The sequence below is a fragment of the Fistularia commersonii genome, chromosome 16 (genome assembly GCF_037954325.1).
Source record: "Fistularia commersonii isolate RoL2024-O1a breed Wild chromosome 16, RoL_Fcom_v1.0, whole genome shotgun sequence".
Classification (NCBI taxonomy): domain Eukaryota; kingdom Metazoa; phylum Chordata; class Actinopteri; order Syngnathiformes; family Fistulariidae; genus Fistularia; species Fistularia commersonii.
The window spans coordinates 2171801-2196392 of NC_141299.1; the positions used below are offsets into that span (position 1 = coordinate 2171801).

Consider the following 24592-nt stretch of genomic DNA (forward strand, 5'->3'; position numbering starts at 1 on the left):
AGGGGAGCGTGACTTCTTTGTTCTGTTTGCTTCCGGACTTTGTGTGAGGGAAAGGCCCACCATCACCCGTGTTTAAAATACGTTCCGGTGTTTAACAAACAGCATTTCAACCGAGGCCTAAAATCGAAACGGGCGTCTCGGTCCTTCGCGTCAGTGTTAGCGGGTAAATTCGGCTGGAGAGGCATTTTGCTGCACAAGTAACACAAGTGTTGAATGAACTCCACAACAGAGGTGCGTGGGATTTGTTTGGCAGGGGGCCTTTTCAGTCATACCGTAGCAAGCCACGTATGTCAGGGATTATGTTGATGCTTGTTTTCTGTGTGATTTTGGGGTTGCTGGGAATTTCGTGGCTGTGGTTTGGGGTGGGTTTTTTTTTCCTGGAATTGGGCAGGAACAATCAGCTGTATTGCAGGCCTGTGTGGCATGGCTATGGCCAACAACAGCTACTGCTCATCAGACGGACATTTTAACATCACACGGGTATAATCCTTGCGCTATGGACGCTCACCGAACCCTGCAATGGTCATATTTGCAAATACACATTTTACAAAATCATTCAGGTAAAGGTCACATGAGTAGCTTGGAGAATGGGTCTGAATACGAATTGGGATGAAAAAACAGCAACACCTGTGTTTTGTTTTGTTTTTTTCAATTGTTTCACAAAAGAATTGTCTAATAAAATTCAGAACATGATATCACATGATAAAATTCATTCACAACATGAGCATTAAACTTTAAAAAAAAAAGGAAAAAAAATCTCACCCACTTACTGTAAATTGCAATAATTTCTCTGTATATATGTTCATAACTGTGCAATATTTCATTACAGATACTTGCACAATCATTTTTCATACTCTTGTGCACTCCTTATTTTTCACTTGGTTCTTCAGACCTTAAGACACTTCATAGTTTTCACTTGTTACTTGAGACACTTTATAGTTTATTTGTATTTCTTATTCTCCCCTTTTTTACTGTTTATACAATTTTCTCCTATTATTTATTATTGTTATATTTTTCTTGTAACTCTGGCACAACAATTTCCTTCGTGATAAATAAAGTTGTTCTTATTCTTATTCTTAGCATACATGAATACAAAAAAACAAAATTAAAGTATTTTTAAAAGTCAGAATTCTAGAGACACGTTTGGAGTTTATTCAAGGGAAAAGCGTTTAAATTAGTTTCTTTCCTACCCAGTCCCGCTGTGGTTTCTTGAATGTTTTTCTTTTTTGTTTGTTCCATTGACCTGCGCCTTAAATCAAACTGCTTTACGGCAATGATTTGCGACACCGTTTTTGTTTACGGCTGTTTTGGAGGCTGATTCAAAATGGAGTAGTGTTTGTAGCAAGGATAGCGACCAAATGCTACCCCTCTTGCTAATCGCTTTTGTTTTGCTCTTTCATCGTTGACACGTTGTAATATATATATATTTGTATATATTTTTTAATATATCTAATTTTAACAGAATGGCTGACGAAAAGCACTCGGGATCTTTGGGCTTCTTTTCGAGTTACGACGATTTGAGCGACAGCAGCGACTCCGACGAGGAGGCTGGGGAGCGGAGGAAGAGGACCCAGGCGCCGGGCACCGGTGAGCCGGGAAGCGGAGCCGCTTCTGGACAGCCGGGGAGGACGGAGGCCGGCGGCGGAGGTCCATTACCCAGACCCGACGAGCTGTTCAGCTCCGTCTCCAAGCCCACCTTTCTGTACAACCCCCTCAACAAGCAGATAGACTGGGACAGCCTGGCCGTGAAAGCGCCCGAGGAGGTAATCGGCTTTAGCAAGTCTGAGAAGGGCCCAGCTAAAAACTACATTTCCCAGAGATCGGCGCACAACCGACTGCTAGCAAAGAGCCGCTAACTAGCCTGATCGATTCTCACGTCAGAATCGGCTTCGTGTCCCAGTTTGTGGACGTGAAGTAAACAACGATTGGATTAGAATATTGTAAACCTTAAAGCGTACAAAGTGCAACGCCCATTTCAGTCATCAGGTGATGATCCACATGAGGAACGTGGTCAGTGAAAGATGAGGTCATTACAGAAATAGTAGCATAAAAATAGTGATGACAGGGTGTGTGCAGGTGTTATCGTTGATGCATAACATGATGTGTGACATCGATAGATATATACCTACCAACCTACACACGTACTTACTGTATTGATCCTCAAGGAAAGCCTGGTATCCAGTCGCAGAAAAACAAGCAGTACAAGAGGTGTTGTGAGGATTCATGTGTTCATCACTGCTGGCTCATGCTGGAAACACCGCTCCTGTATCAGCAGACAGTGAATAACAAGTACGCTAAGCACAATAAACAGGGAGACTATATATACAACAAAATAAGCATGAGGGGAAATTCACATCCAGATAGACATGTAAAGCAAAAATAGAGTGCAAAGTTTGGTGTGCGCAAGTTGCAGTGGTGTAGGTGTTAGCGTCTGCAGAGAGTAGAAGGCAGTTGAGCGGCCGTGTTTCTCTCTGCGGTCCCGATTGTCCGTTCCAGTGCGGTTCCTGTCCTCTCTAGATCTGGACCAGCTGCTCTTCAGGCAGGTTACCTTTCCGAGCTGGTGCAGAAAGTCCGTCCGTTTTTGATCACGCCGGACGAACACTTCGGGTCCTTTGAGATTACGACGCAAAGTCCTGCCCAGAGATGTAACCACCTGAGTTTTGTCCTTCTCCGAGCTTCATACCGCCTTTCTCCGCAGCCCCCCAAGGAGTTCAAGCCGTGGAAGACAAACGCCGTCCCTCCTCCGGAGACCTATGCCCCAGAGCCGGAGAAGAAGAAGGGACCTCCTCCGGGCATGGACATGGCGATAAAGTGGTCCAGCGTGTACGAAGACAACGGGGAAGACGCCCCGCACGCTTTCACGGGCAAAGCCCGGTTCCTCCCGACGGAGGAGCAGCCGTCTGACTCAGGTGGGTTCACACAGGTGTCGCTCGCCCGCTTACCGTACGCCTACATCCGCGCCTCCTAACTCCGACCCCCCCGCTGTATCCCCCGGTTAGACGACGAAGACAAGAAGCCACAGCTGTCGGCCAAGAAGCGGCGAGTGGAGACGTTCCAGCAGAAGGAGAAGCGGAAGAGGGACTTGGGACAAGCCACCTCGGACAAGAGCTTTGTGGAGGAGGAGAAAAGGATCCTCAGGCAAAAGCTGGAGTGAATCCGGGGTGCGGATGGCTGACGCGGCCTTCGGATCACCTCCTCGGACATCTGAGCTTTAGCCTGATCCCGCCCGCGGGCTTTTACCCGTCGCTCTAGTTTGTTTTTGTTTTGTTTTTTTCACACGTAAGACGATATCCTGCGGCCGCTGCAGGTCGAGACCATAAATTCATGAAACTAAAGTAAGAAAAATGGAAGAGGGAACGAAACCCCCAGAGGCTTTTCAGACTGAAGAGGCCAGTCTCTGAGGAAACAAAGAATAAAGCAAAAGAAATAAAATTGATTCTTTCCCCACTTTAGTGGGCTTTGAAACACATTGCTAACTGTTACTTCCTTATAAAAAAATCCAACCGTCTCGCCAGCTGTTGAGTTGATTTGTGTCGGGCCATTTTTTTTTTTTTTTTTATTATCTTCATCTCGTAAACGCGTGTTTGAGGCGGCGGTTTTTCGAGAACAACCCAAACCAGGCGCAGAGTGTCAGGACTCACCAGCTGATGGCGATGTGAGTCAGAACCAGGCGGAAAGGCAGAGGACGCAATGGGCTCACTGTGGCATTCCTGTGTTTGATGCCTATCGCCGCTAGATGGCGCCGTCGAGAAGCACAGGCACACTTTGTGTATGTGGTGTATTATTTTCTTGCCCTGCAAGTCAGTTCGATTTAAAGCACACAACCAGAGGCTGCTGCTGCTGAAATGTTCTCCTCGCACACCGTCACGCCATCAATACATTACTCTTCCATATCTGCTTTTCAGATAAAGAGACGTGGCGTTTCCTGACTTCACGGATAGCGGTAATTTGATTCCTTCCGCCGGACCGAGATCGGGGTTCCCTGTTTCTGCGTTTGTCCCCGCTCTCTGGATTCTGCGGTCGCTTGTTCTACGAAAGCTGAAATGACTTTAGGAGAAGCAAATGTTCCTTCTCTGAGTCCGCTTTCATTCCGACGCCGTGGTTTTTTGTCGGCAGCTTTTTGTTCTTGTTGCTCCGTAAATCCCAAATCCATTCTTTGAATATCTGTGATCACTGAAGGAAATATAATGAGTTTTCAGGCAAACCAAGAGAGGATCCACTTGTGAACACTATAATGATCACAAGAATTCCTGGAGCCGCGCTGTCATCGCCGGCTGACATGAAATAGCGGTAAATATGCTTCTGATAAAATTCCAGCTCCCAGGTATGGGTCCGCGCTTGTCTGAAACGCATACCTGGTCCTGCACAGCGGCAGAGGCGGCCTGATTTTATCAGACATATTTACAAGGAAAGGGCCGATCTCCCGGGGCAGCGACCGGCAAGGTCATGTCCATTAGTGTGAAAGAGAGACTCCCGCCGCTGTCATTTCTCAGAAAAGGCTTTTGCGTCTTTCTGGGAGCCCCGCGGCCGACGCTCTGCAGCCGCCGCCGCCGTTGTCGTCTTCAGATGATACACAACATTCCGTAGTTGCGGCCTCTTTGACAAATGGCGTTATCGGAGTCACACGCGGATGATCTTATCCCGCATTTCATTTCATGCCGTGGACTTGGATAAACTCGGTCTCAAAGCGATAGGCCGGCTTTGGGGAGAGAGGGAGGGAGAGAGGGAACTCCATCTTTGTTTTTATTCTCGCCGCCGGGTCCGGTGGATCATCTGGCCAGCTGGCTGCTTGATCCTGCATGTCTGTGATGTCGCCTTATCTCCGGAGCTTTGCTACACGTCTCCCCGAAGCAGACGTTCTCCACGGCGGCAATCTCCAAAATCGTGTGAAACACAAGCGAAGCACAACATCTACGTCCGGAGGCCATTTCAGATCTCTTGCGTTGCTACGGCCCGGTGCCGAGCGGGACGGGGTCGGAGCCCCTGCTGTCTGGAGCCGCATCTCCTTTTAAGAATAAAAATAAGAATAACTTTATTAATCCTGAGGGAATTTGTTGTTCCAGAGTCTCAAGTAAAACATAGCAATAATAAATAATAGTAGGAAATTGTATAAACAGTATGTAAAAAAAATAATAATAAAAAAAGGGGGGAGAATAAGAAATACAAATAAAACTATAAAGTGTCAAAGTCAAGGCTATAAAGTGTTTTAAGGTCTTAAGTGCAAAGATTTGAAGATTCCCTGCAGCTGAAGGAAGAGGAATGAAAACGTCTGATAGCTCTTCAGTTTTGCGGTGAGCCAAAAGCATCAGCGTCGGAAATGAGTGTGTGTGTGTGTGTGTGTGTGTGTGTGTGTGTGTGTGTGTGTGTGTGTGGTGGGATGAGGAAGGGAAATGTCTACACACACCTTTAGGTTTGGGCCACAAGCTGGGAATCCATATGCATTTTACTCGAGTCATTTGAAATGATGGAAGATGGATGGGTGGATTGATCCATGGATAGATAGATGGACGGACAGGATATATATTTGAAGGCATCCCCACCTATCAATCGATCTGTTTGTCAAGGTGGACATGAAGCAGAGCAGGGAGTGAAGCTGCTGGTTCTCATCCTGGGCTGGAGGTATAGCCTTTGTGCGCTCTTAGCTCCTCGTTTCAGGCTAAATCACTTTTTATGACGACGCCGTTAAATATGTTGCTCCAAAGACCAAGCGATGGACTGGCGTCTTTAGCGGGACACAGTTGTCCCCATAAAGCCCGTGACAGATTCACAGTGTTCCTTCGGGAGAAGCTTTGTCGGCGATACGAGGAAACGGCCGCCACAATAATGCGATTCTCCGGAACGTAAAGCTTTAGGCCCGAACAACGGCGGCCTGACGGCCATCGCGCAGCTAATTTACAGCCCCAGAAAGGTCGGGGCGTCCGGGGACGGAGGGAAGGGGGCGGCCCGGAGACAAAGGGGGGGACACCCAACAGCTGCAAGGCCCTGCAGCCCAGCGCACACACACACACACACACACACAGGTCAGCTCTGCCTCTCACACACTCAGCGGTCAGGCCTCTGAATGGGGGCCAGCCAAGCAGATGTTCGGCCTCCACAAAGGGCACAGGCGGAGGTGGAGGGGGGTTGGAGAAGGTGGAGCAGGTGGAGGTCTCAGCAGGGGCCACGCAGAGGTGGAGATAACACCGGCCAGGGTTGGGAGAATGAGAAGATACATTCAGTCCGATCACCAACTTATTACTACTCATTCACGTGACAGAGAATTCATGAGCCTCTGGTGGAGCAAGGTTTTGCAAGTGACCTTTCATGTGTGTGTGTGTGTGTGATGGTGCCAGCATGATGCCGCCTTTGCTCTTGGATTCACACAGACGCAGTAAAAAACAAAGAAGCAAACCTCCAGACCGGAGAGTCATCCCAGGAATGCCAGACGTTTGCAGCATGAAAATTGCACTAATAGCCATGATTTGTCAGCGGAGAGGCAGCCGTGCCCTGCAGCTTGTCGCTCCTGCACCTCCACCTCCACCTCCTCCCCTTCGCACACAAACACACGCTATGCAGCCTGCAGGTTTTGACCTGTGAATAACTGCCCAGGCAGGGTCCCGTCAGGCAGGCCGAGGCGTCGGGGCCCACGGCTCCTGCAGCGCAACAACAGATGCTTATCAAGTTTAACTGGGGTGGAGGAGGAGGAGAGGGAGAAGGAGGAGGAGGTTGGGGGTGGAGGAGAAGGTAAAAAGAGAAGGGGGAGGAGAAGGAGGAGGCTGGTGGCGCAGGAGGTGGAGGACTGCAAACATGGGGCCGCGTCCGTGAAAACCTGACTTCGAATGCCCCCAGAACCCTGGGAAAGCAGGACTGAGAAGATTTTTGGGTCGTGTTTGTGAGAAGATCCAGACCGATCCAGAAGATCCAGAGCGCCGGATCCTCGGCACAGTGAGAAGCTCTCTGGTTGGACACCCACCTCGGGCCTTCCTGCTCCGAGTTCTCCCCGTGTATGCGTGGGGTTCCTCAGGGTTCTCCGGGTTCCTCCCGCGGTCCAAACGCAAGAGGAGGTCGTCCAGATGTTTAGATGAGAGGATGTGTGTGTGGTCCCTCTCCACCTCCATGGTCAAGGACAGGTGAACCCTGGAGCTGCTGTCAGAGTATTTTTCTGCACTCAAAACACACACTTTCTCCTCGGCCACACACCCCCACATTCATCCATTCATCAGACTTTGGGAGGAGGACAGACACCTCGGCACTGAGTCCTCCTGGTCACTGAAGATGGAAGTCCAGAGTCCTGGAAGGGGAAATATGCCAACTATGTCTGCTGCAAACATGGGGGGGAGAAAGAGAGGAAGAGGGGGAGGAGAGAAAGAGAGGGAGGGAGAGAGAGAGGGTGAGTTAGAGTGAGAGAGAGAGAGTGTGTGTGTGTGTGTGTGTGAGAGAAAGAGAAGAGGGGAGAGAGAGTGTTAGTGTGTGTGCGTAAGTGTGAGAGAGAAAGAGGAGGGTAGAGATAGAGAGAGATAGTGTGTGTGTGTGTGTTGGAGAGAGAGAAACAGAGAGAGGAGGGGTGTGAGAGAGAGAGAATGTGTGTGTGAGAGAAACAGGGTGCGTGTGTGTGTGTGCGTGTGTGTGCGCGCAGCTCGGGCGGCTGCGGCTCAGAGCGGCGGCGGCGGCGGCGGAGAATGGAGAGCGGCTCCTCCGGCCGGCGAGCTTCGACGGCGGCGGGCTGGGAGAGCGCGGCCGCCGCGGGAGCCGCGCTCTGAGCGGGGCGGCGCGGGGATGGCCGACCCTCTGCGGAGGAGCCTGCTGGCGAGGCTCCGCGGGAAGAAGACCCGGAGAGGAGCGGCGGGCGGCGGGAGACAAGGTAACGGGAAACTTTCACACATGCAGCGGGAGCGCGACGGGGGCCCGCCGGGGTCGGACGCGCCGGGGCCGGAGCTACCGCGGCCGGACGCCCCGGGGCCGGGCGCACCTGGCCCGGACGTACCGGAGCCGGGCGCACCGGCCGACAGGACCAGCACGTACGAGAACTGCGTGGACGGGCTGCCGGCGCGGCGCGGTCGGGATGGTGAGCGGCCCCCGGGGGCCCCGCTGCACAGAGGCGGGTCGGCGGGCCGCCGGGGCCCCGGGAGGGGACACTTCGTGTCGGTGTCACGGTGCGTCGGGGACTCCATCGGCTTCGGGGACTCCGACCGGGTCCTCCCCCGCGCCGGGGCCGCGGCTCGGTGGACCCCCGACCCGCGGCACGCTGCCGGCCACCTTCTCCGGACCCCGGAGGCGCCGGAGGCTCCTCACAGCACCGAGGAGAGCATCCTCATCAGAAACCTGGAGATCCTGGGACCGGAGCTGGGGGAGCCCCGGGGCCTGCAGAGCCCCACCTTCTTCCCCACAGAGCTGGAGATCTGCGACCCCGGGGAGAGTTCTCCTCCGAACCCCTCGGACAGCGGGGACGAGGACTACTACGACAACGAGATCCTGGCCTTCTACGAGAGCCGGCCGGCAGATGTCGGCCGTGAGCGGGCAGATGTTCGGGGCGAGGGCCCGCGGGGGGACAGCGCCCAGGAGACCGACCGGCTCAGAAACCAGCTGAAGGAGGCCTACTATCTCCTCATCAACGCCATGAATGACATCGGCCCGGACGCGCAGCAGGCCGGCGGCGGCCCGGGAGCCCGGCCCGAGGCCTCGTCCTGCAGCAGCCCCTCCGGGGACAGCTCCTGCTCCCGGCTGTCCGCCAGGAACGTGGACAGCGACTCCTGGTCCTCCGGGGGGGAGCGCAGCCCCCGGAGAGGGTCCGACGGCGACTCGCTCCTGCTGCTCCTCAGCGGGAACCTGGAGGCCGACCCGGACCGCGGGCCGAACAGCCGGAGCGTGGAGAACCTCCGCGCGAGCGAGCCGGAACCCGCGCTGCCGCGCTCCGCCAGCGACGGGGCCTTCAGGTACCCAGGTGAGCCGTCGCCGTGCCGTCCAGCTCCCGGAGAAGGCGGCGCTAGTGAGGCGGCCGAAAGCGGTTCGGGCCCCCGGGGGCCCTGTAGCGCGTCCGGCAGCGAGGAGACGCTTCAGGAGGGCCGAGGCGCGGCGCCAGACGGGAGCGGCGGCTCGGCGAGCAGCCTGACGGGCTCCTCGGACAGCGGCGCAGAGCGGCGGGCCCCGGACCTCGGCCAGGAGCCGGGCGGGCCCCGGGCTAGCGGGGCTGTGCTCAAGGGCCACGGCGTCACCGTCAATAAGATGCAGGAATGGATGCACAAGGGCCGCCTGTTGTCCTCGGAGATGAAGCAGCGGATCGAGGGCTCCTCGAGCCGGAGCGGGGACAGGGCCGCTCCTCAGGGGCCCCATCTGAAGAAGGACACGTCACCCACCATCAAACCTCCACCGCAGCAGCAGCAGCAGCAGCAGCAGCAGCAGCAGCAGCCGCAGCCAGGTAGGAAGGCTACAGGGAGAGGCCTCATCTCCTCGACGGCCCCCTCACCTCTCCTTCCCCCAGTATGATCTCCATCCTCCACTCATGGCCCCCCGTCTGGCGGCCCTCCGCTCCTCCTTCTCTGGACGCAAAGCAAAGGGAAGAGGCTCCTCGGACCTTCTTGCTTTCTCCGTGGTGGCGGGCTCTCTCTCCCTCACACTAATGTAGGTGCATTTTAACCCCGGACCTTCACGGCGTAGCTCAGTAACAACTAACTCTTGGTGGTGGGACCTCTGAGGGGAACATCTGACACTCCGTCGCCTCGGCGAACTCTTCTAGAAGAAACACCCGAAAACAAGAAAGCATCTGTATCGTGAAACCAGCAGGAAACACACACACACACACACACACACACATGCAGACACAACCTCAACGTTTGCTGCGGCTGCAGAAACCATCACAAGGTTCATGTATTAGCTAGCTCTTTACCATGTGATCTCCCTCTGCAGATGTTTCAGGAGGTGGTTCAGACCTGCTTTTAGCTGGGCAGGTGTGTGTGTGTGTGTGTGTGTGTGTGTGTGTGTAGGTGCAGTGACGCCCTCGCAGCTGTAAGACTCTTCCCGATAAAGACGAGCTAATTGGCTAATCGGTAGCGTGAGCCTCGGTTGGTTCGGAGCTTTAGGCTTTGACCAGAAATGAAAGGGTGACTCGGGATAAGGTCGGAGGTCGTGCAACGGCGAGCCAGAGACCCCGTCGGAAAGAAAACTGTTTCTCCAGCTTTTTTTTTGGAATCCCAAATAGTCCAAGAGCTGCTGCGGTGGAAAACTTTGTACGGACTAATTCAGCAGGACTGGGGGAGCGGGGCTCTCCTCTCTTCACTTAAAACAGCGGAGACGCATGTGTGTGTGTGTGTGTGTGTCGCTGCGGTCGTCCTGTCCAGAGCAAACAGTCGACCCGCCATGTGTGCAGACTGTTGTTGACTGTCGGTGCAGCTAGAAATAGAGTGTGAGCGCTGAGGCGGCCTCGCCGAAGGCCCCTGTGTTTGGCCTCCAGCTGCTGCCGGCCCGCTGGCTCCACCTCCACCTCCGCCCCCTCCGCTCCGCTGCTCTCCGCCTCGGTAAAAACACAGCTCCTCTTCACGTTAGATCCCGCTGGTTTCCGCGGCCTCTCCTCGGCCGGGGTTTTTCATTTTTCCGCTCCTCCCGGTCGCCGCCAAATGTTTCCACAGCTGAAGGAATCCCGGCGCTGTGTGAGGGTGGAGGCGGAGGGGTTGGCCCGTCATGTCCTTTCCCTCCCCGGTCGTTAGCTCGGGGACAGCGCCATGGTAACCTGCATGTTAAAGAGACTTCGGGGTTGAATATTCAGAATGCCATTCCCCGTTATTTAACCTGCTTATGCTGTGTCACTTAATTCCTCAGCGCCAGTGAACAAAATGAAGGGCGATTAAGTATTTATTAAGGTCGGGCCCGGGCTTATCTGGCCCCGTGGGCCTCTCAGCACCTCACAAAGAGCCATTTGAAAAATGTCAAAGCTCTCAACGGCTTCATTGAGCTGCTTGTCTTGGCTTGCAACTTCTCGTTGAGGTTGGGTCTCTACTTTTGATTTGTGTAAATATTGATATTTTTGACCCTTTAGACACACACACACCCCCTCCCCCCCTCCCCGGAGAGCAGCATAATAAGACCTGGTCCAGAATACCTCACGCAGCAAGCAACGGTTGTATTAATGGCCGAGTTAGTGTGTGCCCGCGGCTTGTTCATGAGCCGCCGTCACATCTGTGTGTTTGCGCACGTACATGTATATATATTCCGACATGCGGTATTGTTGTGACAGAATCCTGGCAGCCATCATCCAGACCTGAAGCTCATGAAGCTCAGAGGTGACAGCTGAGAAGAAGCCAGAGGCCCCACAGGCAGAACAGATTCATTTCATTTCCTGAATGTATCCATAAAACCAGCTAATTAGCGAGGGGACGAATCCTTTGCGCCGCTCGCATTGTTCAGACGCGGTGCCCTGGCACGTGCCATATTTGCGACTTGGTGTTGCAACCCGGTGACAACGGTCCAAGAACAAGAAGCCGCCTCGGCCTCCGCTTCTTCGGCACCAGGTCACGGCCCACTGGTTGGTTTGTGGTGAAACGTGGCCGTCTCATAAGCGGGGGGTTGGCCGGCTCCGTCGCGAGCTGGAAGGGAACCTCTGCGCGGTTCACTCGGAGGTGGACCGGGTCGCGGCCTTTCAGGAGGCCGGCGTCCGTTTACCGGACGGACCGACCGAGGCGGATTCCGAGGGACTCCCGCATTTGTGGCCCGAATGAAACCGCTAAACTAGTTTGTTGATTCGCTAGCTTTACGGGGTGCCGATTTTCATTTTCTCATTTGGTTTTTGGACGGAACCCGCAGAACGTCACCGCCTGTGCCGGGATAGAACGAGCGTCTGCCGGCCCGTCGGCCGTTTCGGCTCCAACATTCCTCTCATATCTAAGCGGCGGCCAGGAAGCCCTTTTCCCACAACGCCGGCCCGCTCTCTCGGCAGTCGTGCTTTTCAGAGTCAGACTCCGAGCGCGCTCGAGTTCAGCTTGGTTTCTGTCGTCTCAGTATCCAAAGTAATCTTAACCTCCCCGATTGTTATCGAGTCCTGTCTGAACGACAGGGAATAACCGGGTCTCTGGGGCGTGCCCAAAGAACAAACACCACACCGGCTGAGGAGCCCGAGGGATTCATCCTGTCCACGGGATGAAGATGAAGCGTTAGCCAACGTAGGCTACGTCTTTTTTGGGCATCTTTCAGTCCCTAAAGATGGCAACAGAACCCCGTCCCTCATTTGCCTGTTGTTGCCCAATCGGGTCGACCGCGGCGCCGACAAGTCCCGCGCAGAGGCCCGTTTATCGGCCTTTCCGAGCGGCCGGCAGAGTCACAAGCAGAACCAGAGTATTCCGCAGGAAGTTGTATTAGCGCTTGGCTGTGCTTCCAGGATGCCTCGGCGGGATACGAGTGTTGACAAGTGATGCAACCCTGGACGATCTGGGCTCTGTCCTCGGGTAAAAAAGAAAAATCTACTCAGAGGATCCTCATTATCACATGAATGGGTGTCAACAGGAATGTATGGCACACTGCGAAAGGTTCCTCCGAGGGGGGCTGGAACTCCGTATACACAACAAAGTGCAGTCTGTATGCACGGGGAAACTAGCTGCTGTGTGTTTTGCACTAATCAAAAGAGGAGCCTCCATGGAGGCGAAGGAATTCAGGACCTGCAGGCAAGGCCTCTGGGAATGCGGATAGAGCGTTTGGTTGGAGGAGGACTGTCAGTCTGAAGGTTTGGATCAGGCTGGACCTCGTAGCGCTACGATCGGGTCAGCTGGGTAAGGTCTCCCGAGGTCTCCGCCGTGGCGCAAGCGAAGCCGTCGCAGAGCTGGAATCCGCCGGCCCTTCTCCGCCGGCTCCTTGCTGGCGATACGTTCTCCTGAGCCAAAGAACCGGACGAGGGGTTCGACCCGTCTGCCGCGGAGAGCTGTCTCACTGCGTCTGGAGATACGCAACCCAGAGCTAGCGTAGCATTGGCAACGCATTCCCTGCCTTAATTCCTGCGATGTTATCGGAGAAAAAGGCCACAATTGACGTCAAAGTTCTGATGAATGTCAGATATTTTACCGCTCGTCTTTCACCACAGTCACTTGCAGCGTCTCCAAATGCCAGCATGTTGTGAAATGTGGACAGAACAAATCCCAGAGGGAGTAGCTTACTTTGCGGAACCCAAAACCCCCAAGTGGTAAAGGACAGAAAGGGGGAATAATAAATATGAAGCCAAACGGGTGCCGGGTTCCGTCCGTCGAAGCTTCGTCTTCATCGTCACGTCCGCACCGCCGAGCTACACCTCCGTACGAGCCGAGCTAGCGCGTATCTGTGTGCGGCTCCTGGACGGAGCCCTCGCCGCATGGATTACTCGCTCACTTAAATCACATACATATTATTTCAAAAAGAAGCACGGCGGCAGATCGGGTTACGCCGCTCTGGTCACGCTTAATGTTCTGCATTTCTGACATACCGCCCAGAGGAGATAAGATGGAGATCATTGAAATAGAGGGACACATGATAGCATGATAAAGGGCTAGCATGTCAGCCCGGCGGTCTGCCGGTGTTTTGGTAGGGCGGCGGAGGGAGACGGCGGGCAGGCTGTAAATCTGGAGCTGTGGTCTGGAATGCCGTTCGTGTCAGAACACGCCTCCGCTCTCAGTTATGAAAGACCCCTTAAAGAAAACGGCGCCGGCAAACATCTTCTCCAGAATCGGCTCGCGGTTTGAAACCTCTCGAAATCCCTGCCCGGTCAGGGCTCACGAGGAACCCGAAGGCAGAGCGGCCCGGAGGCCTTTACGCCGTGTAACTCGGAGCTGGAAGCTTAATCACGCCGAAGCCGCCGGCTCTTGTTATATAAATACATTTTTGGCTCGGCCGGAAGATATACCGACCGCCGGTCCTTGTTTTCCTCCCCCGTGGAGATAAGAAGGCGGCCTCAGAATAGGCCCCTGCTCCAGCCTTTGAGAGCCGTCTTCTGGTCTTACATAACCAACCGGACCATGCAGGAATGGGATCTCCATAGTTGCCATATTTCCCCTGCGGAGGAAAGACATTGATATTATCAAGAAAACGAAGTGGAACGGCAACATTCAGAGGACCGGATGCTCTGCTGCTGCAGATCAGACCGAGAGTGCGATCACGAGGTGACGGTGCGTACGTGGCTTACGATTACCTGCTGATTCCTCCACGTGTCTCTGCGGCACGCACGGCTTGGCGGCCTCACATTTTAATTATTTTCAAGTGTGCACGACCCCCGGCTCTGCGGCTCTGCGGCCCCGCCGCCTCCCCCGACAGAGCAGAGGCGTCATTAAGGCATGCAGAGGGGCTCGTCTTGGATCAAAACACCTCTTTTACGCCAGCCCCTGGTACGTGTTACAGCAAGACCCTGCCCTCAGCACCTCTTGCTCCATGTCACACACACACACACACACACACACACACACACACACACACACACATACACACTCTGATGCAGGCATTCTTTTGTTACTGTCTCTAAGAGATTGAGGGACAACATCACCGCCTCTGAGCGTACGACCCCCTCTCTCACGCACACGTATGGCCACCGGCATCACTTACCTTCGGATGCTCACAGAATGCACGGACACACACACTTTCTTTGTGCTCTATTTTTACAGCTGCATCGCCAGCGGTTCCTCACCCCGCGCTGGAAGTCGCAGTGATGTAAGATGCGTGAATTCAGAGGCTTCGTATAACAGAGCGGAGATCGGTGACGTGGTTGTAGCTGCGGCAAAACGCTGGAAGAAGGGTTTTTAGAAACCAAGAATCGGGGAATCGATCGAACAAGACCGAGCAGGAACGGATTTTCGTGGCGCAGGAAAGAACGTGAACAGATTTCCAAACACTTTGAGACTTGATGGCATGGGGTATTTGCACACCTGTGGTTTCTGGATACAGATGTTTTCTTCGACTTGATAGGACACGACTCGAGAACGGCCTCGGCACACGAAGCCGTTTCAATGGGTCCGGTCATTTTTCCTCTCGCTCACTGGCGTTCCTCTTCTTTCTCTCTCTCCGTTTCAGCTTTCATTGAGAATGTCCAAAGCCGCGAGGCGGGTCGGGCCAACGAGCTGTCGGCCTGGCGACCGCACCTCAACACCATCACCGTCTCCAAGAAGCGCAACTGGCTGCAGCAGAGCTCCCTGGGGAAGAACCACTGCGCCAAAGACGAGCCGCCGGGCATGCCGGGAGCTGAGGAGGAGGGCTGCCAGAGCTCCCGGCAGACACCTCCGCCCCCCAGTCCGTCCCCGGAGCGCCTGAGAGCCGGGGCTCCTCTGCGGCCCGTCTGCCTGCTCCTACCTCAGGTGGGTATCCGCTTTCCGAGCCGCGCCGGCGTCCCGGCACCCGCAGAGAGCTGACGCTCCAATCCCCGTTTAGGTCAGCATCGGCCCGGCGAAGATGTCCCCTCGCCCTCGGAGCACCGACCCGGCGGAGGAGAACGACGCCGACGACGAAGGGGAGATCTGGTACAACCCCATCCCCGAGGACGACGAGCCCGAAGCGTCCCACGGGCCCTCGGTCCGACTGCGGGTCCCTCCTCGCGCAGAACCCCAGAGGAGGCCCTGCAGGGAGGGGGACGGGGGTCACGGCGGGAGGAGTCCGGAGGGCTGCGGCGGCGGCGACGCCGGCCCGACCGCCGCTGAAGGCTTCGCTTCCAACGGCGTCTCAGGAGACGGCGGTCAGGGGAACGCACATTCCACGGAGGCGTTCCATCTCCACAGGCAGATGCCGGCGGGGAAAGCGCAGGAGGAGGCGGGGCCTTCCGGCACCAGGTCCACAGGTGAGGGACAAAAACACAACACACCCTCCGCTCTATGGAACAACCTTTTCATCGCACCTCTGTGCTCTGATCTAGAAGGTTCCTGCTAGCGGCCTTTTTTACCCCGACAGTCAACAGTCAACCAGAGGTGGTTACGGTCACTGTCTGATGGCCGCCCAATTACATCACTGGGTTTCGGCGCCCCTCGTTACCGAATCTCCGACGGGCCGGGAGGACTTCCACGCAGGAATCGCGGAGGCTGGAGAAAGCGGTGCAAACCGAGACCCATGAGATGATTCAATGGCCGCGGCGATCTTCTCGCCGCATCTGCAGGCACCTTTGTAACTCTTGTGTTTCCACGTGAGCGCGGCGAGGCGGAGCCGACAGCCAGCGCGCGGCTCACCGTCTCCTAATAATCCGGCCTTGTTTTTTTCCCCCCGACTTCCGACTTTGTATTCCCTCTGATGTGGCAACATGGTAGTTTGAACCAATTGGCACATCACGAGCCGAGCCTATAATTACGGCTCTCGACAACACTGCGCCGTGGCACGCAACGGCCCCCTTCTCCGGGAGGGAGCACAAAGCCTACGCTGAAGGGGAATCTAATACTTGAGGTTTCGCGTTCACTGCAACATATTTACTGCAGGAGCGAGGGCTTGAAAGGAACGAGTCTCGTTGAAAACAACTCCTTTGAAACCCTACCCCTCCGCAGATGTGGCCTTAATGAACGGGACGGGCTTCGGTTTCATTTTATTCCATGGGGGATGTGGACGTTTAAGTGTCGCATTATCTCCCAAACAAGTCTCCCTTTTACAAGGTTACAATGTCTGATTGGAGGCTTCGTCGGAGGCCCCATCGTCATTGGCAGGCGCCGAGCTCCCGGCTCTCGCCGAATCTCCTAACCGTGACCTCCCGCCCTTCGGAGCCTTTCCTCGTGGGATAAGGATTAAATCGGTCCCGAATGAACCGGCGCAGGACTTGGAGCTCATCCCGACACGCAAAGCTAATTAGATATTGTCTATTTCTGCCTGCGTCGCCTGCTAGGCTTCGGATCGCGGCTTTTCGTGAAGCCATCGGGGCCTTCCGTGCTCGCCAGGAGTCCGGGCCGGAGTGGCTCGTTCGGCTAGATATCGTTTTGCTGCGTTGAAGACCGACCTCATGATACCGTTTAGCGACCAATGAGGCCACCCCTCCCGGGGCCGCAGGTCCGGCTGTGTGTCGCTGTTTGTTCATGACGTGGTTTCGGGTCGGATTCCGATGCCGCTAAGTGGTGTTAAACCTCCACCAGTTATGTGCGCGTCAGCAAAATGAACCGGAGTTCTGCGCCGCTCTCCCGATGCCCATTAGCTGTGTTTACAAGGAGCATCTTCTCAGCTGGTTGGGTTTGAGACTGATCGGAGCAAACAAGTGTTGACTCGAGGCTCATGGAGCTTTGGATTTCCCCAGCGAAGGGAAAGGGGAGACTCTTATCTTTGATTGGCAGAGACAAAGCCGGCGCTGTTCGGGAAGCGGAATACTCTCCGAAACGGGGTTAAATAGCCGGCGTATCCCGGCGGACGTGTTTACTGCGTCTGCGGAGGACGCTTGTCTCATCACATTCTTGCAGATCCTCCCACTGAATAACACCCTGCGATCCAAACCCAGGCGGAGCCTCGCGCTTGCCGTTGCGTTTGCTGCCGTTTCACCCGCCGTGGCTTTTTCTGGAAGGCGACAGGGCCTTCCGTTGACCGAGTTGGAATTAGAATTCCCGGCGAATCAATGAAGCGGGCGCAGATGCGGAGGGCTCCTCCGTCCTTTCCCCCGGCCGGATGCAATCCAGACTCCTTTTGCGCCGCCAGTCGACGGACTTTGTGTCCGTCTGAATGCGCCGTTTGTACGGAGAATAATGATTGATGGACTTCGGGGGCGGCGCGTTCCCGATCTCTTGTTCTCCTCAGCGGCTGTGCGGGGAATCTGACTTGGCCGGCGCTCAGAATGGGATCAGAGCTATTTCTGGGGGTTGTTTTGGTGGCGCTGGCCGCCGCCTTCAAGAATGAGCCCTCGCTGCTAGAGTTACACCAGAGTTCAAACCCGAAACCCAACCCGGGAAGCCAATTGCACGGTTAGGACTCGGCCGGGGACGAGGGAAGTCAACATGAGGAGAGCCACGCTAAAACCAGTGGATTCCATCTCCTGGCACCAGATGTGAAGTTTGGGTCACGTGGTTTTTCTTCCCTCCCTGGTCTGTTCTCCATTTCATCATCAGAGCAGAAGCAGGAAATGGATCCGGCCGCTGATTGGAATCAGATTAAAACACGCCTGTTTAAATAGTCGTCCTTCTGTAAGCGATCGTCCATGCGTCGGGAGCCGCGCCGCGTGGAAGCGAAGCTCCTCCGGGAACTCAGACGGTTCAGCCAGAAGGCAGGAGTCGGGATCTCACGGAACGATAGAGAGGCTGGAGTGGAAAACGTCCTTGAAAAGAGGAGAAGCGGAACGGGAGCTACCGAGGCCACTTCTCTTTGGGAGGGAGGGACAACGCGCGGTAGATGTTTTGGAGATAGTCGGACGAAAATGCTTTGGATCTGGACAGAGGAGGGATGGTGAAGATCTGGGTAGAAGGTTGCTGAGGCAAGGCGTCCTCTGCTGTCCATGCAGAACTTGTTTTTGCTAGTTTTTGCCAGGCTACACGGAGCAGAATGATCAGGCGGAGCTGGAATGACTGCCCGGCAGGCCTCGGCTACACGAGGGCCGCTCTGGCGGGGGGCCATGTTGTGCTAGCGAGAAGGCCTGCATGCTTGGATATATTAGCGCTGTGTGTGTGTGTGTGTGTGTGTGTGTGTGTGTGTGTGTGTGTGTGTGTGTTGGGGGGTGTCTGTGATGGAATGGCGGGGCCCCAGCGGACCGTCCGGCGTGCAGCGGTTTCAGAGCCAAAGGGAGAGGAAGAGGCTCGGCTGCCAAATCAACCAAGTGCAGCACAGGAATGCCATTCAGCTATTTATTTACCCTGCTGCTGTTTGTAAGCACACACACACACACACACACACACACACACACACACACACACACACACACATACACACACAAAGCCAGGTGAACACAAGTAGGTTTACAGGGGTAATCAAGGCATTATTGTTTTCCTCCTAGGCTTATCAGAGTACACGCCATGTCTGTCTCTGTGTGTCTCATACACACACACACACACACACACACAATGGATTATCGGAGACAGTATCAGATATCTACATCTCGACGGTTTGGCTCTTCGGCCGAAATAAACGCTGTCTGTGATCGGGACGGCGTGGGCACGCGGACCTTCCCCCTGCGTCTGTCTGGAGCCGGCGTTTTGAAAAGCCCTCATCATAAATTCCACCCCTTTGTTGGAGGTGCTGGAGGGTCACCCAGGTTGGGTGCGCTTGCGTGAATGCGTGCAGACGAACACGCACCCTTTTTTGTGTTACTGTAACACACGTGTGCACGTGGAGGCGGGGGTGGGGAGGGGTTGAGGGTGCGCACCGCTCCGCTCAGTTGTCAGCGGCTGGAATGCAGACCTTTTGCCCTTTGACCCCGAACACGGCCCTGGAGGGTAGGGTGTCAAACCATCGCCCCTGAACCTCGGCTGCTCCAGTGTCGCCTTGCTCTCCTGACTGCTGCCACAAGGCCAAAGGCTACGTGTGTGTATTTGTGTGTGTGTGTGTGTGTGTGTGTGTGTGAGAGCGATACCACAGTCATTAACAGGGCAGGACTCATTAAGTGTGTCAGAGGACGGCTGGGTTTGCAGGCCTGCCGGCGTTCACGGGGATCGTCAGTCGTGGAACCCGCGGAGTTAATAATTGACTTTGAATCCACAAATGTTTTCTTATCACTGGAAATCGTTGCCTTTTCGTGTCCCGGAGGACGCGAAATGTAACTAAACGTGGTCGGACGAGTGTTTCCACCACGGAGGAAACGGCCCGCATCTGCTTTTGATTGCAGCATTAATGTGCACGTTTACCTTTCCTTCCCGTTAGCGCTGCCATTTAACGGCGTGTAAAGTGTTTAAAGATCTTCATTTTTTTTTTTTTTTTTTTTTTTGTAAAAATGACCGGGGTCTGGACCCCCAGATGTTGTTTGGGTCAATTTGCACCCCCCCCCCCCCCGCCCCTCCCCAGCTGTGTCTATTATTGTCTGGATGCAGAGGCTCAACGGCAGGGGAGGCGGCTCCGCTCAGGGGGTTTGGGAGGAATGCGAGAGAACAGCCGTGTTCGGTTGTACATTCAGAGTTCCGGCCCGGCATCCAGAGCTGACGGGGCCCGGACAAGGCCGTCTTTGTTCCCCATCTGTTGGCTTCACCCCGTCCTGCTCCTGCCCCCCCATCCTACCCTTCCCTGCATCCTGTTGAACCTCCGCCGCCTCCTTGCTTCCACTTGCGGGCTCCAGCCCCAGAATAGCGGAGCAGGTCGCCTCCCAAAATAGAGCCGGTACTGTTGGCAAGGTCGAGCTCTCCTCCCTTGATTTTTTTTTTTTTTTTTTTACTTTTTTGCCGCGTTTCCACACAGAGTGGGTCTTGTTTGAGGGAGAAAGCGGTCTCTTTAAATCGCGATGGATCGATATCAAACACGTCCTCCACGCGTTTCACCGGGCAGATTCCCAGCCAAGTTGTTGTCGTTTCTTTATAAATATCAAAAGAATCATGTTGGCTATTAGCATGCAACCGTTAGCGCTGCTGGTGTTAGTGATCCGTGACTATCACTCTGCTCCTCTGTGGCGGAGGCAGAAGGCCGCCAGCATCTAATGCCTCCCGCGCATCTGACAGGGTGAGTGATCCCCTCTGTTATTGGTTGATTTCGGTTAACTTCCCTCCGAATGTTTAGATCTCTTGCTGCTTTTTCAGCGGTTTCGGGGATTTTTCATGGAGATATTGTTCAAATTTGTCGTCTACGGTCGGCACCAGACTGGGACAAATGTAGTTATTCGTCACCCTGCTTAAAAAAAAATCCACGAGAACATCGTAATCGGCCAGATTCGGTAACGTGACAAGATACGTCGCCTACCTCCGGGTTCTTCTTGTATCTCTGGACTGTGAAGACCATCTAAAAGCGCGCTCCAGGTTCCGCTATGTGGATTCCGATGGTGCTCTTTAAAAATGGCCGCCTGGGTCCGGACTCTCAGAGGACGTGATGGAGGAGATGATGATGATCTTGATTGATATTTGGACACACGTGGATAAACTAGAAGCGTCTTGAAAGAAAGGAGAAGGTCCGCGTTCATGTATTTTCACAGACGGAGTCATGTGCTCCAGACTTGTCGTTCCCCCTCCAGTGTCAGGCTGGCAGGTAAGCTGTTGAGGAAATCTTATTAAAAGACCTCTGAATGTGGAAAATTGCTGTTTTTCTCCTCGGGCCGCCGTGGGCCGAGGAACGGCAGGACGCTGGTAATTGGCAAATTCCGCTCCGATGGCTCGGGCCGGTGGGGGGAGGGGGCTCGGAGTCTTCGTGCCGAGGGCGGGATCGGCCAGGTGGGGGAAAAGGGGCAGGGATGGAAGTCTATAAGCCGTCCCGCGTTCACGTCTCCGCAGAGCCAGCGTATCATGCGCGACTTATCGCAGTCGGCATCAGCAGATATTAACAGACGGAGGTCGCCGGTCCTTTTTCCCCGGCAGATACCGATGACGGAACGTTCTCACAGAACGTCCCGCTCGTGGATTAGATGTGACGCCCGTGTGCATCCGAGATACCTCAACGGACGGCCTCCAGGTCGCGAATGGAAAAAGCAGCGAAGAGCGAACGGCACGCCGCAGTCCCGTAGACTAAACAATGTCTCTCCCGCCTACAGAAATGTGGAAAACCCTGGAATTTCACCTTATAGACATCTAGTTAGGCGGGAATTGCCCACGAGGTCCTCTTAGGCCGACCCTCTTTCAGTCGAAGAATCGCTGTGTGACAGTAGACAGACCTCCACCGGTTGAGAGGTGGCTTCCTCTGGAGAAGAGCAGCTCCGCGAAGCTCGGTTTTCTAATTCTTCAAACGTTTCCCCGCTCCCGATAAAAGGTTTCGTCTTCCGTGTGTTTTTTTTTTTTTTTCCATTGGCCGGCGGCGACAGACTGAACTCCCGGCGAATCATGAACAAACCACCAGGAAGGGCGCCAGGCTTGCGTCCGAGTCTCTGCAATTGGAAAAGGGCACTTCCACCGTCACGTGACGCTCGCTCGGCCCGAAGACACTCCCGAGAAGGAGGGAGGACTTTCAACAACCTCACAAACATCGGTGTATTTTGCCCAGCTCTGTAAAGAAAGTCTAGAAGAGGCAGAAGGTGAAAACGGGATGATTTCCGACGGGACCCGGACACCAGAGTTTGTTTCGCTCCGATGTGCTACTCAGCAACTTTCATCTAAGTCCAGGGGAACCCCCATCTAGACCCGCTCCGGTCCTTTTTATTTGTCCAGGTGTCCGAGAGGCAGAAGCTCTCCGCTCTCTGCGTCCTTCTGAAGCCGGCAGATTTATATCCGCTGGATGGGCGGCCAGCTTTGGCTGTCAGACGGATTTATTCGATTTGACGCTACTTATCATTCGGGCCGTCAGATTTTTTTTATTGGATCGCGAGCAAACTCGGGGCAGCAAACGGCTGAGCTGAAGTAGCTCCTGTTCCCGCCTCCATATCGGTGTCCTTACGTATGACGCGTTCTACCGCTATGACTAAAACCAGTGTTTACTTTCCACCCAGAGAGCATCTGCTGCCTGTTTGCCCCCGTGAGTGACCTTTGAACCGATTGACTGCATTGAGTCGGATGCCTGACTTTTCAGCCTTCTAACCGCTTCGGGCTACATTTAAACATTTTCTTGCCTTGTGTTTGCCTTCCTAGATGTTCCGGACCTTCCCAATGCCGTGGGCTTCTCCCCGCCCTCCAGCCCGAACCCTTCAAAAAAGAGCGGCTCCATCAACTGGTCCTTCCCGGATAAGATCAAATCCCCACGCACGGTCAGGAAGATCTCCATGAAGATGAAGAAGTTACCCGAGCTCAGTCGGAAGCTCAGCGTCAAGGGTGCGCAGAGTAGCTGTAACAGCGGCGGCGGCGGCCATTTGGAGCCCAGAGCCCATTCTTTCCGAACCAATGGCAGCGGGTCTGAGGGTATCTCTCAGACATCCGGCCCTCAGAGATTAGCCGCTTCCGGAGGTGGGCAGGCCAGCCGGAACGTGATCTCACGCTACCACCTGGACAGCAGCGTGTCCACGCAGCACAGCTTCAACAAGAAAAAGAACAGCGGCGGCTCCAAATCTGCCAGTAAAGGCGGATACCTCAGCGACGGCGACTCCCCGGAGCTGGTAGCCAAGTCTGGGAAACACGGCCCAGCCGAGGGCAAGGGAGGGAAAGCCAAGGAGGCCGAAGGCGGAGTTGGGACTTCCAAACTTAACGGCACGGAGTTGGACATCGACGCTTTCCGGCATTACAGCTTCACGGAGCAGCCCAAGTGCAGCCAGTACATCTCGGGACTGATGAGCCTGCACTTCTACGGCGCCGAGGACCTCAAACCGCCACGCGTCGACTCCCGCGACGTCTACTGTGCCATCCAAGTGGACTCGGTGAATAAAGCCAGGACCGCCCTCCTCACTTGTCGGACCACCTTCTTGGATATGGACCACACCTTCAACATCGAGCTGGAAAACGCCCAGCATCTGAAGCTGGTGGTGTTCAGCTGGGAGCCCACGCCGAGACGCAACCGCGTCTGCTGCCACGGCACCGTGGTCCTGCCGGCCCTTTTCCGGGTGATTCGCTCCCACCAGCTGGCGGTGAAGCTGGAGCCGCGCGGGCTGATCTACGTCAAGCTGGGCCTGATGGAGCAGTGGCAGAACTCCTTGGACGGCGGGCCGGACGGCGACCGGGAGCCGCAGGTGTTCGGCTTGGAGGCCTGGCGGGTGGTGGAGAAGGAGAACTCCGGGCTCATGGTGCCTTTGCTGATAAGCAAGTGCATTCATGAGATTGAGAAGAGAGGTTGTCAGGTGAGTCTACCCGGGGTGTTTTGGGCAGGGTTCGGGGGCCAAAAAAGCTCATGCGCGATCGTCGTCTTTTAGCTCTTTCTGATTATTCGCCGACTTTCTGTGAGTCGGTAATTGAACGATTGCACTTCCTTGTCAAACGACCGAATTGCAGAGGTCTAAAAATGCTGCGGGACCCATGTGTGCATAAGGCACGTGCATCTTCCCTCCTTCTGTGGACCTCAAAAGAAAGGAATACATTTGAAAAGGAGCTTTATGCGCCGGTGTTATATAATGTGTCTTTTGTGGGAGCAGTGCGACACCACTGTTCACCCTGCAGCCGGTAGTCAAAGCTGCTGCCGCATTCACGGCAGAAGAGATGCACTTCAGATGTCACCGGCTTTCCGGGGCGACCGTCTCTTTTCCGCAAAGTCAGGAGAGTAAAGAAAGGGGCGATGCGGTGGAGGAGGCGAGGGGGTGTCATGTGATATCCCCCTCCACCAGGCCGTGTTCGACTGGCTCTTTGAACACCCGGCAGTTCAAATCCAGAGAGAGAGAAGAGGCGGCTGGGTTTCTTCTAATTAGGGCCGAGACAGTGGCAGTAAAAGTGTCCGGTCATTGTACCTGACTGATCTCTCTTGGGGGGGGCTGCCAGGGGCAGCGGGTGCCGGCAGCAAACATTTGGCTTCGAGGAGCCTCGTGCGCGACCCGTGGAATCTGCGGCAGCGGCACAGGAATTCGTCGTTGCCGTGGAGGACCATGACTGCGTAGCTTGTTGAAGACGGTGCAGAACATGTAGTCCCAAGTCCAGAGCGGTTCCGGGATCAAATCTAGTGCATGTTCAAAGACTCCGTCGGCGTCCGAGACGCCCGGTCCCTCCTCCAGAGGGTTGCCTCTCCGGGGGCCGCCTGTAGCCCTCTTAACCGACAGCCATCCCCA

General features: G+C 55.0%; 2 protein-coding genes across 3 annotated transcripts in view; both read left to right on the forward strand.

The window, feature by feature from the left end:
- The first annotated feature begins 1320 nt into the window (after positions 1-1320).
- On the forward strand, positions 1321-3345 carry c16h1orf52 (chromosome 16 C1orf52 homolog). Its single transcript, XM_086161572.1, has 3 exons — positions 1321-1763; positions 2699-2909; positions 3000-3345. The coding sequence occupies exons 1-3, from the start codon at positions 1464-1466 to the stop codon at positions 3152-3154; spliced, it is 666 nt and encodes a 221-aa protein (XP_086017698.1). The 5' UTR covers positions 1321-1463; the 3' UTR covers positions 3155-3345.
- A 4131-nt stretch (positions 3346-7476) lies between these two features.
- syde2 (synapse defective 1, Rho GTPase, homolog 2 (C. elegans)) overlaps positions 7477-24592 on the forward strand; it is a 34833-nt gene continuing 17717 nt past the window's right edge. The window contains exons 1-4 of one of the 2 annotated variants that reach the window (XM_086161450.1): positions 7477-7840; positions 14989-15269; positions 15343-15745; positions 22542-23677. In XM_086161450.1, the coding sequence (XP_086017576.1) occupies positions 7756-7840; positions 14989-15269; positions 15343-15745; positions 22542-23677 (1905 nt within the window). In that variant the 5' untranslated portion in view covers positions 7477-7755. The other variant, XM_086161449.1, reaches the window with a different exon arrangement.